Below are 14,294 nucleotides of genomic sequence, written 5' to 3' on the forward strand. Positions count from 1 at the left end.
TGGATACTATCAGGAAATAGGCTAGTACGGTACAGTATTGTAGGTCTATGTTAGTATACTTCGTAGGAGCAACTTGTTACAACACAGGATTCGCTGCCACCATGTTAATATCGCTACTCTCGTGATATTATGTGTTGAACTAAGTCGATAAGACGTTCGGCAGAATCTCTTGTATTTAGACAGTCTTGAACATGAACGTTATTACTCCACATACGAATCACACTGCACAACCAAGAGAGCACATGGCTGTAGCATGGCCAACATAGAAATCTTATTAATTAGTTCATACCTATCAACACTTATCAACTTCAAAACAAAGATCAACATCAATTATTTTCAGTATATTTATTTTTTTACATAAGTTTTAAGTAATTACATAACTAGAGTGATACAGTGTTTTATAATATTATTCAAAATGCATATCAAGGAAAGTCAATATAATGTAAGTATAACACAAATGAAATACATACAGATTCTAGACTACAAGATTTTTTGTTGTTTTTCTGATACAGCAAAAAAGCATCTGTTACTAAATGTGTTTTGCGTAAAATAAAGCCATATTTTATTTTTGCATTCCAGTAGGGGTTATTTTCAAGTTAAATTTGTCTTGCAAAAATTTGTTCCATGCTCCAAGACATTAATACTTTAGGAAACCAGCCTACTCTACATAAAGTAAGAAACAACCACACGCAATATTTGCCTTCCACCATGTTTTCAGGTAAGACAAGTTGGGCAGGTAACCATCCTCGATAAGGATTAATCTCAGCTTATTATTTTGACGCCGACCTTGCCAAGCATCAGTACAGGATTACTACAGGTTGAAATATCACAAAGAACAGTGCTTGGTGAGATCAGAGGCATTCTTTGGGCTCATAGCTTAATTTTTGAAAAACATTCTGGTACTTTAATCCAAAAAAAGTGAACTATGTCGCACTTAACTGCATAGTTCATGAGTTGTACGTGAAAAGGATGGCAATTGATAAACGCTAAAAGGCACTTGTAGAATTGATTATTTGTCGCTATGTTAAGGCACTTGTCTGAAACCGCAGTAATAAGACAGTGAATAACACAAAAAATAAAATATATATCTCGGCATTACTACGAAAGTACAGCATTTGCTCAATTACTGTAACTATCAAAAACTAGTGCTGATTAGATTTCACTTGAAGCAAAGGTACTTTAACTAGAAGAAATGAAACATATCTCCATGCATTTTAGGTGTATAATCTGACACCTTTATGTTTGCAGTTTCCTGTGTATTTCAAACGGTGCCAGTTCCTTTACTAGTGTTGGCGGTCGTACGAAATATAGATTGTGTTCAAATATATAATCAATTACTGAGTCAGGTATCAAGTATTTCACACTTTGTTTCTGACGTATTGCCGCTCGGATTATGGTAGAGCTAATGTTATCTTCTACCAATTCGGAAACAACCAGTATATCATCTTTAAGATCAGACAATAACCCCGAATTTTCAATCACTACATGTGGATCATAAGAAGGTCTACTTACAACTACCAGACCATGCTTCTGAACAATTTTCCTTATGTCGTTTTCCAGCCAAAGATCCTTTATAACAAAAGACTGCAAAATGTCTGCCCCGCACAAAAGCATAATTCGAGCAGGTCTGTCTCTGTTCTCATTTAGAAGTTTTTCGTAATGTGCTAAGACATCTACTGTTGATGTCCAAGTTTCCTTTTCAGATTCCCATGTTAACACTTGAATCCAAGAGCTATTTTCTGTAGCCGCTAAACACATAGCTCTTCTGTGGGCTCCATCCACAAGTTCTGCTTTTCCATAGCCATCAGAAACTGGAGACAGGAAACCACCTTTAACTGATATTTGTGAATAATGTGCATGGAGAAAATCTCTGACTACTTCAAACATTCTTAAATGCTTGAATGTAATTGGATTAAATGAGCCACAAGCTACCAAATACACATCCTGCTTTTCATTTTGGTTATGATTAATATTGGAAAAGTTTATGTCATTTACAACATTCATATTTCTGTCTTTACATATAGACATCACAGATTTTTGCTCAGTAATCCTACTTTGAAAAATCTGTTGTGGTGCATAAAAATTTCTGGATCTGTATCTTTTTAAAAGATAGTTAAACAAATGTTGGTATTCTGATAAAGTTACTAGTTGGCTTGATAAGCGGCAGCAGCTCATGACATGATATAGAAAAAGTAAATCCAGTAATCAAAAAGAATACCGTAGAAGTCAACCAGTCCCTACTTGTCTTGACACAAAAAATATATGTCTTGGCTTTTGTATTCCCATAGCAGGTTCAAATTGTTACAAACAAAGTACTTATACTAATAATTACATACCATACATCTGGTTATGGGCAAAAAGCCAACAGATTCAGGTGAACACAAGTAATAAAATTCAAGGTTGTGAATAGATAGTTTTAGATGTAAAGTTTATTACATATACAGTCAAACTGAGTAAAAAACTTGTTGGTTTAGCTAGGTATTCGGGTTAGTAAATTCGTAATTACAGTGAAGCACTACAAGCTAAAGGAGAACACACCTTAATTGGAACATATAAAATTGCTGATTTATCGTTCTAACTATTATTGCATAAACAATCTTTTTAATGACAAGCTGTACTGCACAAATACATACGTAACACTTGTCACAGTCTGGATTAGTGAGTTTTTTTATATTGATCTGGCTTATTTGTTCTTAAATTGCTGTGTCGGAGTTGGACAGAGAAGTACCCGGATTTAAGGGGAAAACGCATGGAAAGAAATATGTTCTCAACAATTTTCTGTTGGATAGCGGGGATAGATTCTGGGGTATGGATTAACTAGGTCTGACTGTATATGATAGGTTGCGCTCCCTTGTTTGAATCATATATCGGGAAATTATTGTGTCATAACTTCTTTTGTCTAACTCCTTACCATTCGAGCCTTTACCTGGAAGTGTAAAAAGAAAGAGATCCTAACGTTGGTGGGGTCACTGGGGTGGTGGTATGATAATCTTCAACCTCAGACTAACGAAAATCTTTCCTTAGTATGAGCTAGCTGTTGTGCGAGTTCCGACTGAACGCATTCCAAACTTATGTCAAACCGTTTTTTAGTGTAGGCCTACATATAATTGGTTGCTATTGCTTGAACATATTTCGGCTAATTCTAATTGCCAAGAACAAGTGTTTCGCGCGATGTATGCGTTCCCGCGATCTAAGCCAACTCTCTCTTGACCGCCAAATTAAACGCAGTGGTAATTTTAATTATTAAATACAAAAAGCTTGAGTACACTGTTAACTACATATTCTCAACGGCATGAAATCGGCTTTCTATGCCTAAAAAAACGAGTTTGTCTTCCCACCATCACATATAAAGTATGCTCCAATTTGCATGATAGTAAAATCACAACACAATCAGGTATAATGAAAAAACCCCGGTACTAGTGTGAAACCATAGACCAGGGGTGGGCAAACTCGTTCAATGAAAGAGTCCCTTGCGGAAAACTATAAACACCAGCGAGCGGCAAAATCAGTAATGTTTGTCAATTTGGGATACTACTATTCAGCTAGAAGACCCATAAAAAACATGTCGGCGAGCCACACTTTGCCCACCTTTCACCTTTGCCATAGCCTATAGATAGACCGTGACATAAAACCAAACGTGTATGCTGATGTGTCGTAAAGGCAATAGCTAAAAGGCGGATCTGTTAACTTACGGATTTCGACGTCATCGTATGGTTTATTTTTTCGCCAATCATTCGGGAAAAGAAAAAGATGGTGCTAACCTTTACAGTAGCATAGAACAAAAATATGTTCACAAACAATCAACGAATAGGAAAAAATGGCAAAGCCTCGTGAGCTTGAAACGTGCAAGGTGATGCACAATGATGCTTTGTGATGAAATTTTGGCATGGTCAGTAAGACCAAATACATTTAAATCCAAAAACTGGAGTAAATGACTGGATATGAGTGTTATTCTTAACTAACTATTCAAAGTTTTTCACGACAGGAGTCATTCATTAGTTAATGTTGTACATTTCCTGCTCTGAGATTGCTTTCATATAGGTTGATGCTTAAACGGTCACGTGATTTAAAACATCATGCCGAGACGAAAAAAAGTCGTGTTCTCTCCTGGCAAACTTCTGAATTATTAGGCGCTGGATAGCAACAACAAAAAATGAAAGTTTTGAGATCTTAGAGCAAAATGTAGGGAGCAAAAAAACGAGAAAAAATGCACAAAAATATCTCGGGCAGTTTGCTTTTTGAAAAAAAAATATTCATTTTAGACCATGTAAATTCAAAACTTTCCTGAGGATCATGACCCGGGCCCCAATAGAGGGAGTTGGTACGTTACTCGTGATTTTAGGGCTTACAAACACTTAATCACGTCATACCTCGCCTCCCCGCTTCCCTTCTCCAAACGTAAAGCTACCACTGCTTGTTTGCTTTTTGGTTGTGTCGAAAACTTCCTCTCTTGTGTGACCGCCGTTAAAGAATTTTTTTAGAGTGTTGTTCTGCTGTCCAATAGCATACCTGACTCTGTGTACACCGGAAAGTGCACGCTTTCTTAATATTAGGTTTAGAGTCAGGCTTTCTTATGACCGGGCTGCGTAGCTGTAATGAGTTCTGCTTAGAGTGACTCAGGCTTTGAGGCTTTTAACAACATATTTAATATGAAAGTGAAAAGAGAACACATGTGTAAAACAGATAATCTGGAATGATACGTACCGGTATGTTAGCACATTGGCAAGCAAGCTGATGCATTATGAGTAGAGATTAAACCACTATTGGCGCTATTTACAGTCAGCAACAATCTAAAAATAAACTTCTTAACACATCTGTTACAATTATAATACTTTATAATATTTATAAGGCATTGGTTTAGCAAACATCAACTGATTTCTATGAGTCAAAACAGCGTGAACCCTTAAATGGGGAATTCCCTAGCAAACTAAGGCGAGTTTTGATACTGGTAGGCTAAATGCATTAGGCATGGCTACAAGGTAAAGTACATGTGTCATTAATCGTGTCGTTTTTTTGGCAGCGTCTATAGATCTTTGCACGCATGATTCCTCGTTCAAAACGGCCTTACTTTCCAGTAGGACTAACCACCAGGCATTAAATGTGCGGGGCGACAGTTAAGATGCTGACCTTTGTAGTTGTAACACAATAAAACACATGCTCACGAATAGCCTAATTAACGAGCAGGAAAAAGTGGCAAAGTCAAAGAGCTTAAAATATGCAAGATAACAATAATAGGTTTGTGCTAAGGTGGTAGGTTAGCATGGCTATCATACCCACCAAATAGTTCCTGAGATTAACGAGTTGAAAACCAATCTTCGGCACTATTACTTTTAGTGGCCAGAAGTCGATGTAATAAACACTTTGACAATACGTTTTTCTTTCAGTTGTTTTATCTTTTTTTCAGTTTGTAAAAAATGAAGTTCACTGTTTGAAATACCGCACACTGTTCGCACACAGACTGAAAAGTATGGCATGCTTTGGCAAAAATTGTGCATGAAGACACACAAAGTTAGGTGCTAAAGTGTGCACTAGGTCCAAATTTTTAGTTTAACTTTAAGTCTATTTATTATAAATTGACAGTCAAACAACTAACTTGGCTTCGTTTGTTTATTTTAAATATGTGAATGGAAAGTTTAGCATGCATGTTGTTTTCCAATTTCATGATCGATACCAACTCCCACTCAACCGGATTATCATTGTTTAGGATGGCCTGGGTATGACTGAGTTACATAACATGTCATACAGTTTATGTAAAAATCCACAAGGAATGCATAAACCTTATCTTTTTTCCTCACAAGGATCACTTCATCCAAGGCTGCAGCTTATCTAGGTTGCTTACATTGTATTGCAAATAAATTATGCATCATTCAAAACATTTGTAAGAAATTTAATTGCTAGTCTCTTGAGTCTTTTATTTATCCATCAAAATTTCTATCTTTATGTACAGGACCCACAGTTATTGGTTGCTAAAGGTGCGTCAATTATTCCCAGTCACATTTTTCTGGTTATTTGGTACCAATTTTTGCCAACTTCAAATAACTCAAAATAATTTTATCAGTTCCTTCAACTTTAGGATACCGAGCTCTCTTCATGTTTTCAGTCAGACCAAAGTATTGCTCATCCTTTCACAAAGCTTCAGGCAGTTATTTTGTTGTCGATGGCCGTTTATAAGTATATATCTATTTTTTGTCAAATTTCGACAAGTGCCACAATGCCTTCCAACCAACTTTTGCCAATTTTCACTTTTAAATGAAACAGTTACTAATTGATTATAAAAACAAACTATTTCCTATAAAGCATAGAATAGACATGAGAACCAAATTTTTAACACAACAATGTAGTTTATAAATGATGTGGTTAACATTCCAACACACTGTCAAACAGAGAATATGTTGGCATCTGAACTACGCATCGCGAATAGAGCAAAGATTATATGATGGGGTTGCACAGCATTACAAAATTGCTGTTCACATCACAACTGTTTTTATTGTGTCTATGAAGGAAAAGAACAGCTTTGTAATCTATTATTTATTGTGCAGTTTACAGTCAGTTTTAACATGGAAGAGTAAGATTGGAAATAATTCAGACCAACTTTGCATTCCTTAAACTTAGTTATTTAAAAGGTGATTTGATTGGTTGCAAAGGCGTTGTATGCTTGAAATAAGGGTCGCACTAAAAACTTTCAGAAGCACTAATATAAGTTTAGAATAATAGATTGTCTATAGAATTACAAGTGGTAATTTATTTTATAAGGTTTTTCTTTATCTTATGTCAGGGGTGACGAACCCGTTCGCTGTCGCGGGCCACTTCAGTAGTTACAGCTGAGTAAGCGGGCCGCACGGCAACCCTAATTCCTATAAGTCCTAACTTATATGCCTTGCATGTATGGGCGTTTGTCAAATCGTTTGGTGGGCCGCACAAAATTGTTTGGCGGGCCGCATGCGGCCCGCGGGCCGCAGGTTCGTCACCTCTGTCTTATGTACTGGAAATATTGTTGGTTGAGTCTAGCTGAATTTCGAATATGCAAGAGAAATTGTTTACGGAACACTCCACTGATTCTGTAAGTGAAAGAAATATTTCACTTACAAGGGCATCATCAGAATGTTTTCAATTCAGATCATGTTCAAGGAACAAACTCAAAACTTTCTTGATCTTGCATATAGAAACTATTTTTCTATTACAAGTGATTTTGTCAAATGTGTTTCTGTCGTTTCTTTTAAGCATCTATGCCACCTCACCCTCGCAAGGCGAGTGACTACCTCCACTTTAGAAGAGCAGTTCATTGCTTGCTTTAATTTATTGAGGCAAGAGCAGGCTTGAGTGATCGCCCACTTCAAATTGCCAGGCCTGCTCTTGTGGAGCCAACAGAGTGATTTGGAATAATTATGGTTTTTGTTAAACTTCACATTTATATCTCATTTGGTTTGGTGTATATGACCAGTTAAATCCAAATTTCTTTCGACAATAACTATGGTTAATTACTTTGCACTTTTTATGTAGATTATAAGAAAGGTTTTGCCTTGATTTGATTGTATGACATTTTGACCAGCGTTTCAGCTGAGAGTAATGCTATGCCATCAGAGTTCATTAAGGTTAAATCGATGCATACATGCAAGTAATGGAAGCACAGGTTCAAACACAAATTTTTACTATTTTTTGTCAGTTTAAAAGCATAATTAGTTTACTTCACAGTTAAGCTTTTTAAAAAATGAAACTTATGTAAACACTGGGTTTTGAAGATATTTAGATAGTTAGATAGTGGCAAAACAGATTTATTGTCAATCTTTTTATTGAAATTTGATACTGCTTGAAGATTTTATGTTTTTATTATATTCACAGTGCTTTTTGCATCATTTCGATGTTTTGTGTCATCTGGAGCAATGCAAATGCAAAAAGGTACCATGTATACACATGTGTTTAAGATTGATGATTGGATTGTACAGCACGTACATTTTACTGTAGCAGTTTGAATTTAAGTATCCGTATCTTATGGTTTTTGTCCATATGTAAATACACCCTATTTTATAATTATCCGCAGAAGTATTTGAAGTAGTATTGAATCAGAACTCTGCTTGATTTATTTTTTGATGACCTTTAACTAAATTACAGAACCCCAAGCTAATATTTGTCAGCCAATCACAACCTGCACAAGAACTGAAATCATGAATTTTCAAAACAAAACGTTTGACGATATTCGCAAGCAACAACTGACAAAACTAGTTCCAAGAATAGAGAAAATTGAAGTAAAGTTATTTGCCTTATACCTAATGCCTGTTGTGTACTATAAAACAATTCGTTTCTCAACAATGTTTTGTCATAATTTGTTTTGTCCTTCAGATAAAATATAAGGGCCGGGGAATCTCTGATAGTGCTGTGATGTACATGAATAAACATCTTTCTACCCCACACCACTGTGCTTTGCGTGAGTGTTGACCAAAATATGATAACGTTATTTTAATTTTTTTCTGTGGTCTTCAAACTTTATCTGGTCTACTACTGTTTTTTGGTCAAAGCTTCCACATTTTATTGTTTCTTACCTTCTTTAGGCTGTTGTGTACCTGTTGTCTCAATTTTGTGCTACATTTACCTCTAATTATCTTGTTATCAATATTGATCTGTAGATATCTCTAAAACTGTTGCGGACTCGGCTGTCTTAGCACTTGTGACTCCAAACGATGAAAATAACTCTTTACTCCAAGCAAAACCTCACTCTGGAAAGGAGGTGATATTTTCATGACCTCTATTGATACCTGGAGGCAGCATTTATAACTTTAAATTTAAAGTATTACAATACTATTTAATTTTGTATGGAAAAAAATGTTTTCAAACATTTCAATTTTGAACTCAAAAGGTTTTAGCTAAAGATGATACAGAACCCCAACCAATACCATGGGACATGCACCGTCCACTACCTTTCAATTGCAAACTGGAAATATTGAATTTTAACATGCCCCAATCAACCCAGTGGCACCATGATTTGGTCAATAAGGTTACAACATCAACATTGCCATACGTGTAAACATGTTGAAATTATGCTGTATTTTTGTGTATTGCTTTCCTTGTCTTATAGATATATTGGCAATCCTGTGCAATGATTCTTGGAGCTGTCATTCAAGAAGCCTTCAAAGAAAACTACAGCATCGGACTATACAAACTTCCTCACATATCAGGTATTTTGCAATTGGTAATCCTTTGAAAATACACTACTTGATTAATTGTTTTTTATGGAAGTGAACAGGGGAGCCTTTTGTTATGACGTCATAACCAAAGAATCTCTTCGAGATTGGAAACCACAGGAGAGAGATTTAATTTTTCTGACTAAAATTGCGAGATCTATCATTTCCAAAAATTTAAATTTTGAAAGACTTGAAGTCGACAGGGAAAGCGCAATCAAAATGTTCAATAATAATCGGTAAGTCAGTTTATGTTTACAACACTTGTTAACTTGGTTCGTAGATCAAAGCGATTTATTCTAAATTAACAACTATACAACGTTAATTCTACATTAAACACTGAAAATATCTAGCAGTGCGATGTAAATAATAAATACATATTACCTTTTACTATCAATACAAAACATTTACCTTCATTTAAAAAAAATTTGTCAGGTTCCAGTTAGATCGAATATCCAATATACTTCGTGATAAAAAAGAAAACGCTAAAATCAGCTTGTATCGTTTTGGACAGTACATTGATATATCCAATGGGCCTCATATATCTAATACTTCACATATTTATCATTACGTTGTTACAGCGGTAAGTTTGTTGTGCAGTAGAAAATTGTGTTATCAAACAGCGCCTGCATTTACGATATGAAGCTTTTGTAACGAAGCATTCCCCAATTAAAACAGTTGTAATTGTTGTGTTTCAAGGTACACAAGCTGAAATTTGAAGAAGATGCAGATATGTGTCCGTGGCGAATCCAAGCCCTCTCCTTACCGCAAAACCTTAAAGTTCATCATGCGGTGTGGTCGATGCTGGAAAACAGGGCGAGAAAACTGGTGTGCACTTGACAAAATTCGTCGGCGATTTTTGCTACTGGCATTGAAAATGTTACCAGGTTATCATTGTTTTGCTTTGTTAGGTTAAAGAGAATCTTCCTCACCCTCCTGTCGGAAATGATGAGGCGCAGAATTACGTAATTTCCGGCTCCATAGAGAACGAGACGAAGGAATACATGAAAAGCACAGGACAGTGGAGGGAAGGGATTTGGAAGAAAACCGAAGACGTTTTGAAACCAACTATCGAGATTCGAGACATAAAATTTGTCAGAAAACCTCATAAAGTAGCCTAATGTGACCGTTTTTCTGGCAATGAAATTTGCTTTGTCGTCTCTCGGACATTTCAACAAACGATCGTGATAACGACATCACTTCAGGAGTTTCATAAACAGTTGCGTAAATTAAAATTCGAACGAAGTTTTTGATTCAGAAAAATTTGCCGTATATTTATAATTGTATAGCACTTACAGTTTAAAATTGAACGTGCAGCCCTGTGCAAAAAATGTTCTGGTTTTTGTTGTATATGTTTTAACGGAGGCGCTTGGTCTTGGTAAAATTTTGAAATGGAAGTTTAGACAATATTACCTTCGTTGTCAACAACAAGTGGTTTAATATCCTGTTTTTAAACTCAGATCGCCTGTACTCGTGCAGTGGGCTTGAGGTTAGCTGGCATTGGTTACAAACACAGTTGACATTAACAAAACAATAAAAAATCCTCTCCTTCGATTACTACTTTGCTCAAGAATGTGATGTGGCAAGCCATCTTCCGTTCAATCTTGCGCAGAAAAATATTTATCCCACGTGGTGTAGTGACTGAATACGCTGTACTGGAATAGTACGGAGTAATATCACTGGTTATATTTAAATTTCCTGCGCCAGTGCGCTTCTTCATTTAATTTAACACTGTAGCTTTTAGTTCTAATATTACAACTGTATGTAGACAGTTGGTCCTGAGTCAGGGGTGATTTCAAGGAGTGCTTTTAGCTGCCAAATATAGAATGTTCGTAAATTTTAGAAAGTTTTGCAGCCCTCGGCCAAAGTATATCTTTTTAAGTACTAGAAGCAGTCGAAATCATGAGATAATACGTGATCTGTTTACAGTAAACTAGCTTTGCAAGAGCACCGCAATAAGCAGACAGACCTGTGAAATTTTCTTGTTTTTTGTTGTTCAAATTACGAAATATAGCAATATTTCTTAGAAAATCTTTGAAAAATAGCAAAATTGGAAAGTTCTATTTTTGGATTTAAGGACATTGCAAAAAATATTTTGAAAAATCTCACCAAAAAATTCTTGATTAATTTTTAAAGAAAATAGAAGATTTAGAAAACAGAAATTAACAAGGGCGTGTTGATTGTGGTGTGAGGAGATTCGAGAAACTTGCGGATTTAACTAAAGTGCTTAATTTTAACCATTATAAGTAAAAGACGATTTTTGTAAGTCGCTGTCAAAATCGGTTTTGCAATAAATCTTTTACCGCAATAAACGCTCAAGTTGTTAAATAACGAACTTCACCAGTTTTTCATGGTCGAACTGCTTTGTAAATGTGCGTGTGCCAATCGAGGTGTGTCACAGACATGCACGCCGTCACGTGCACAGTTCAGGTGGCGGTTTTTGAAAGTAATTTGTTACCACTTGCCTGTGCCAAGGTTGTTGAAAGTATAGATTAATTATTTCAAGGCGATTTTCTAATAACTTTTACTGGAATTTTAAATTATATGTCGACCTATATACCGGTACCTGAAGAACCGGCTTTAAAAATTCGGTCGCCGTGCACATAAAGGCAATCTGTTACGGTGTTTTTTTTTAATGATGACTTTAGTCCACACAATTATTTTGGTGTTGTCAGATAGGTGATAAAACCAGCAACTCAACATTTTGATGTCAATTTGCGTTGAATTAATTTTTTCTTTGTAGAATTGAAATTTACGCTTTTGTAAACTTGTATTAAAATCTCTAATCTTGAACATAGCAACTTTATAAACCGACAATGGTTCCTGAGTACGCTTTAAATTTAGCGAGCTTTGCTTTGTTTTTTGCTTTTTTGGAGTTTACTGCCAACGTGTTTTTTTATAAATCTCAGCCGTTTTTATTAACAACCATATTTTTAAAACAGAATCTATGAAGAGCTTAATCTTTCTCTCTTTATTCTTAACATCATGTGGTTTGTTATAATTTCCCAGATCGTTTAATCATATACTTTCGTACTATACGAGTTTAGAGGGCGGGAGAAAGTGACCACCACATAAGACGTGCGTTAAAGGATGAAAACATTAAACGTGTTAAGGTCAGTAACCTTTTTGGATACTCAGCACTTTAAAAAAAAAAAAAAAACGAATGAAGGAGAAATACAAATTTAGCTGACAGCTATTTTTTACAAAAAATTCCATGTTGTTGAAAAAAAGAAGTTTGCGTTGTACAATAAATGAAATAAGTTAATCTTTTACCCGCTTGGACCACAGCAAAGCATTGTCTCATGTTCCAAGAAAAATTTAGCTTAATAAATAGTTACTCTTAAAAATATAGACTTCAACATATAAATTTTAATATAAATCACATTTGATTTGTGTATAAAGCGCATTTGATGCGAGTGTGTCTAATCATAATTTTGGGAAAAATATTTTTGTCCGGTGGTAAATGTTTGTCGCTAGACGGTGCCACGAAGTGGTGAGTGGAAAATATTTACGTGTCGTTCACCATTTATTCAAAAACTTTGCGTGGAAAAGAGTTTCTAGCATTTTTTCTCTTATTTACTCACTTTCGGCTGCTAAGGACAGCTTGTAGTAGTTGGGTTTATTCGAGTGTAACTGATGCTATTGCAGTGTTTTTTCCTCCGGAGTCTCCACGAGGTTTGTCACCGAGCGCGGTAAGTTAGTCAGTTCGTAGCGTGCGAACAACAATAACGTGCCCGCAGTTGAAAAGGCAGCGAGAAAATAAAAAGAAATCCTTTTTTGTGGATATCTTATGAAAATATTTGTACGTTGACAGAGGACGGACAGTGATGAAAATGTTTGTTTGATATCATTGTATAGAAATGAGTAAGTTCGTTCTTAGTTTTATGAAAACTAGGAAGGCAGATATTTGGATAAAATACAAACTATAGCTGAGTGGTTTCAAAATAAATTTCTGGAACCTCTTTTAAATTTCAATCGAGTTAAATGTTGAAAATCGAATCGAATTTTTGTGTTTATTTTTGATTAGTTGTGTTGTTAAGTTGGGTCAATTTGAGAAATGACACCATCGCCGCGTTGAGCAGAAAGCATTAGTCATGTGATATCTATTTCAATGGCAGCTTTTTATGACGTGCTGCTTTGTTGTTCAGAACAGCATTGCATCATTGGAAATCACTCGTTTAAATAACCAAGCTTCTTGGTCTGGTCTTGAGTCAACTTTGAAAAAAAGGAAAAAAAACGGCAAAATCGGTGTCTCTCTTTGCCCGGAGCTGTTTTTTTAAATCCGGAAACGGGATGTTTCAGTTTAAGGGAAAAAACAAAGTAATATTTTTAGCACGATTAAGGTTCTATTTTCGCTTCAGTGCCTTAGAAGTGTGTAATTTTTTTTGTTGAAAATGATCTGAAACCATTTTAAACGCTTTTGTCGTAATACTTTTGCATAAGACTCAGCCAATAACAAGCAGATGAAAATCTTGGGTTTGACATCTATAGCTTCCGAAAGGTATTGGAAGGTTTGTTGATTTGAGTAAATCCGCCTGTGTGATACCTGAATGTTGCCTTGTCTTTGAAAAAGCCATTCTCTGCACCAACCAGCTGGGCAGGATTGGATTTATGAAGATAGTCAAATGCATATCGTCTTTAATCTTGAGATATACCGCAACGTGGTTTTGCATAATTAAGATAATTTTCTAAAATGCAACTAACTGTCAATTTGCCTTTGATCACTCATTTGAACATGAAAGTATAAGGTCGGTTAAAGGTCGGTTTATTTTAATTTGGCATTTAACGACTTTTTTCTAAGCCATCTACAAACGCTTTCGTCAGAAACTTCCTTTAACTTTGTTCAGGGCTTCTAGTAGGTTTCAGGAAGTGTTTTGTTTCTACGGAAAGTTTTTTTTCTCGCTCCTCATCGTTTTTCTTGACATGACAATCAATTTTACGAGCTCTTGCACGTTGGAAATTAATCTTCTGCTGTGCAAAGTGTTGTATAAAGCTGTGTAAAACATTTCTTAAACGTTCGCAAATATTTGCAAGGTTCCTCCTGTTAGGCTAGCTCGTAAAAATTTACGGTTCGGAAATCGTTAAGGCGTTTAACTGCCTCTTGCATGGAAACTTTGCACG

General features: G+C 35.6%; 2 protein-coding genes across 2 annotated transcripts; one reads left to right on the forward strand and one right to left on the reverse strand.

The window, feature by feature from the left end:
- Positions 1–306: 306 nt before the first annotated feature.
- Positions 307–3,612, reverse strand: LOC143461901 (nicotinamide/nicotinic acid mononucleotide adenylyltransferase 3-like). The gene has a single exon (XM_076959838.1). The coding sequence runs from the start codon at positions 2,173–2,175 to the stop codon at positions 1,237–1,239; it is 939 nt and encodes a 312-aa protein (XP_076815953.1). The 5' UTR covers positions 2,176–3,612; the 3' UTR covers positions 307–1,236.
- Positions 3,613–7,479: 3,867 nt separating this feature from the next.
- On the forward strand, positions 7,480–10,727 carry LOC143461899 (large ribosomal subunit protein mL39-like). Its single transcript, XM_076959836.1, has 11 exons — positions 7,480–7,630; positions 7,840–7,896; positions 8,110–8,243; positions 8,338–8,422; positions 8,622–8,722; positions 8,852–8,989; positions 9,071–9,170; positions 9,232–9,412; positions 9,609–9,756; positions 9,873–10,001; positions 10,085–10,727. The coding sequence occupies exons 1-11, from the start codon at positions 7,567–7,569 to the stop codon at positions 10,292–10,294; spliced, it is 1,347 nt and encodes a 448-aa protein (XP_076815951.1). The 5' UTR covers positions 7,480–7,566; the 3' UTR covers positions 10,295–10,727.
- Positions 10,728–14,294: the final 3,567 nt, after the last annotated feature.

Source organism: Clavelina lepadiformis, chromosome 6 (genome assembly GCF_947623445.1).
Source record: "Clavelina lepadiformis chromosome 6, kaClaLepa1.1, whole genome shotgun sequence".
In the NCBI taxonomy this organism is placed as follows: domain Eukaryota; kingdom Metazoa; phylum Chordata; class Ascidiacea; order Aplousobranchia; family Clavelinidae; genus Clavelina; species Clavelina lepadiformis.

What these genes read in the sequence shown, in the direction of transcription:
- LOC143461901 (XM_076959838.1), bottom strand. Translation starts at nt 2,175, where the DNA reads ATGAGCTGCTGCCGCTTATCAAGCCAACTAGTAACTTTATCAGAATAC.
- LOC143461899 (XM_076959836.1), top strand. Translation starts at nt 7,567, where the DNA reads ATGCTATGCCATCAGAGTTCATTAAGGTTAAATCGATGCATACATGCA. An exon ending in CAAGAATAGAGAAAATTGAA is followed by an intron (nt 8,244 to 8,337) that starts GTAAAGTTATTT and finishes TTTGTCCTTCAG; the next exon opens with ATAAAATATAAGGGCCGGGG. An exon ending in CAAACTTCCTCACATATCAG is followed by an intron (nt 9,171 to 9,231) that starts GTATTTTGCAAT and finishes TTTTTATGGAAG; the next exon opens with TGAACAGGGGAGCCTTTTGT.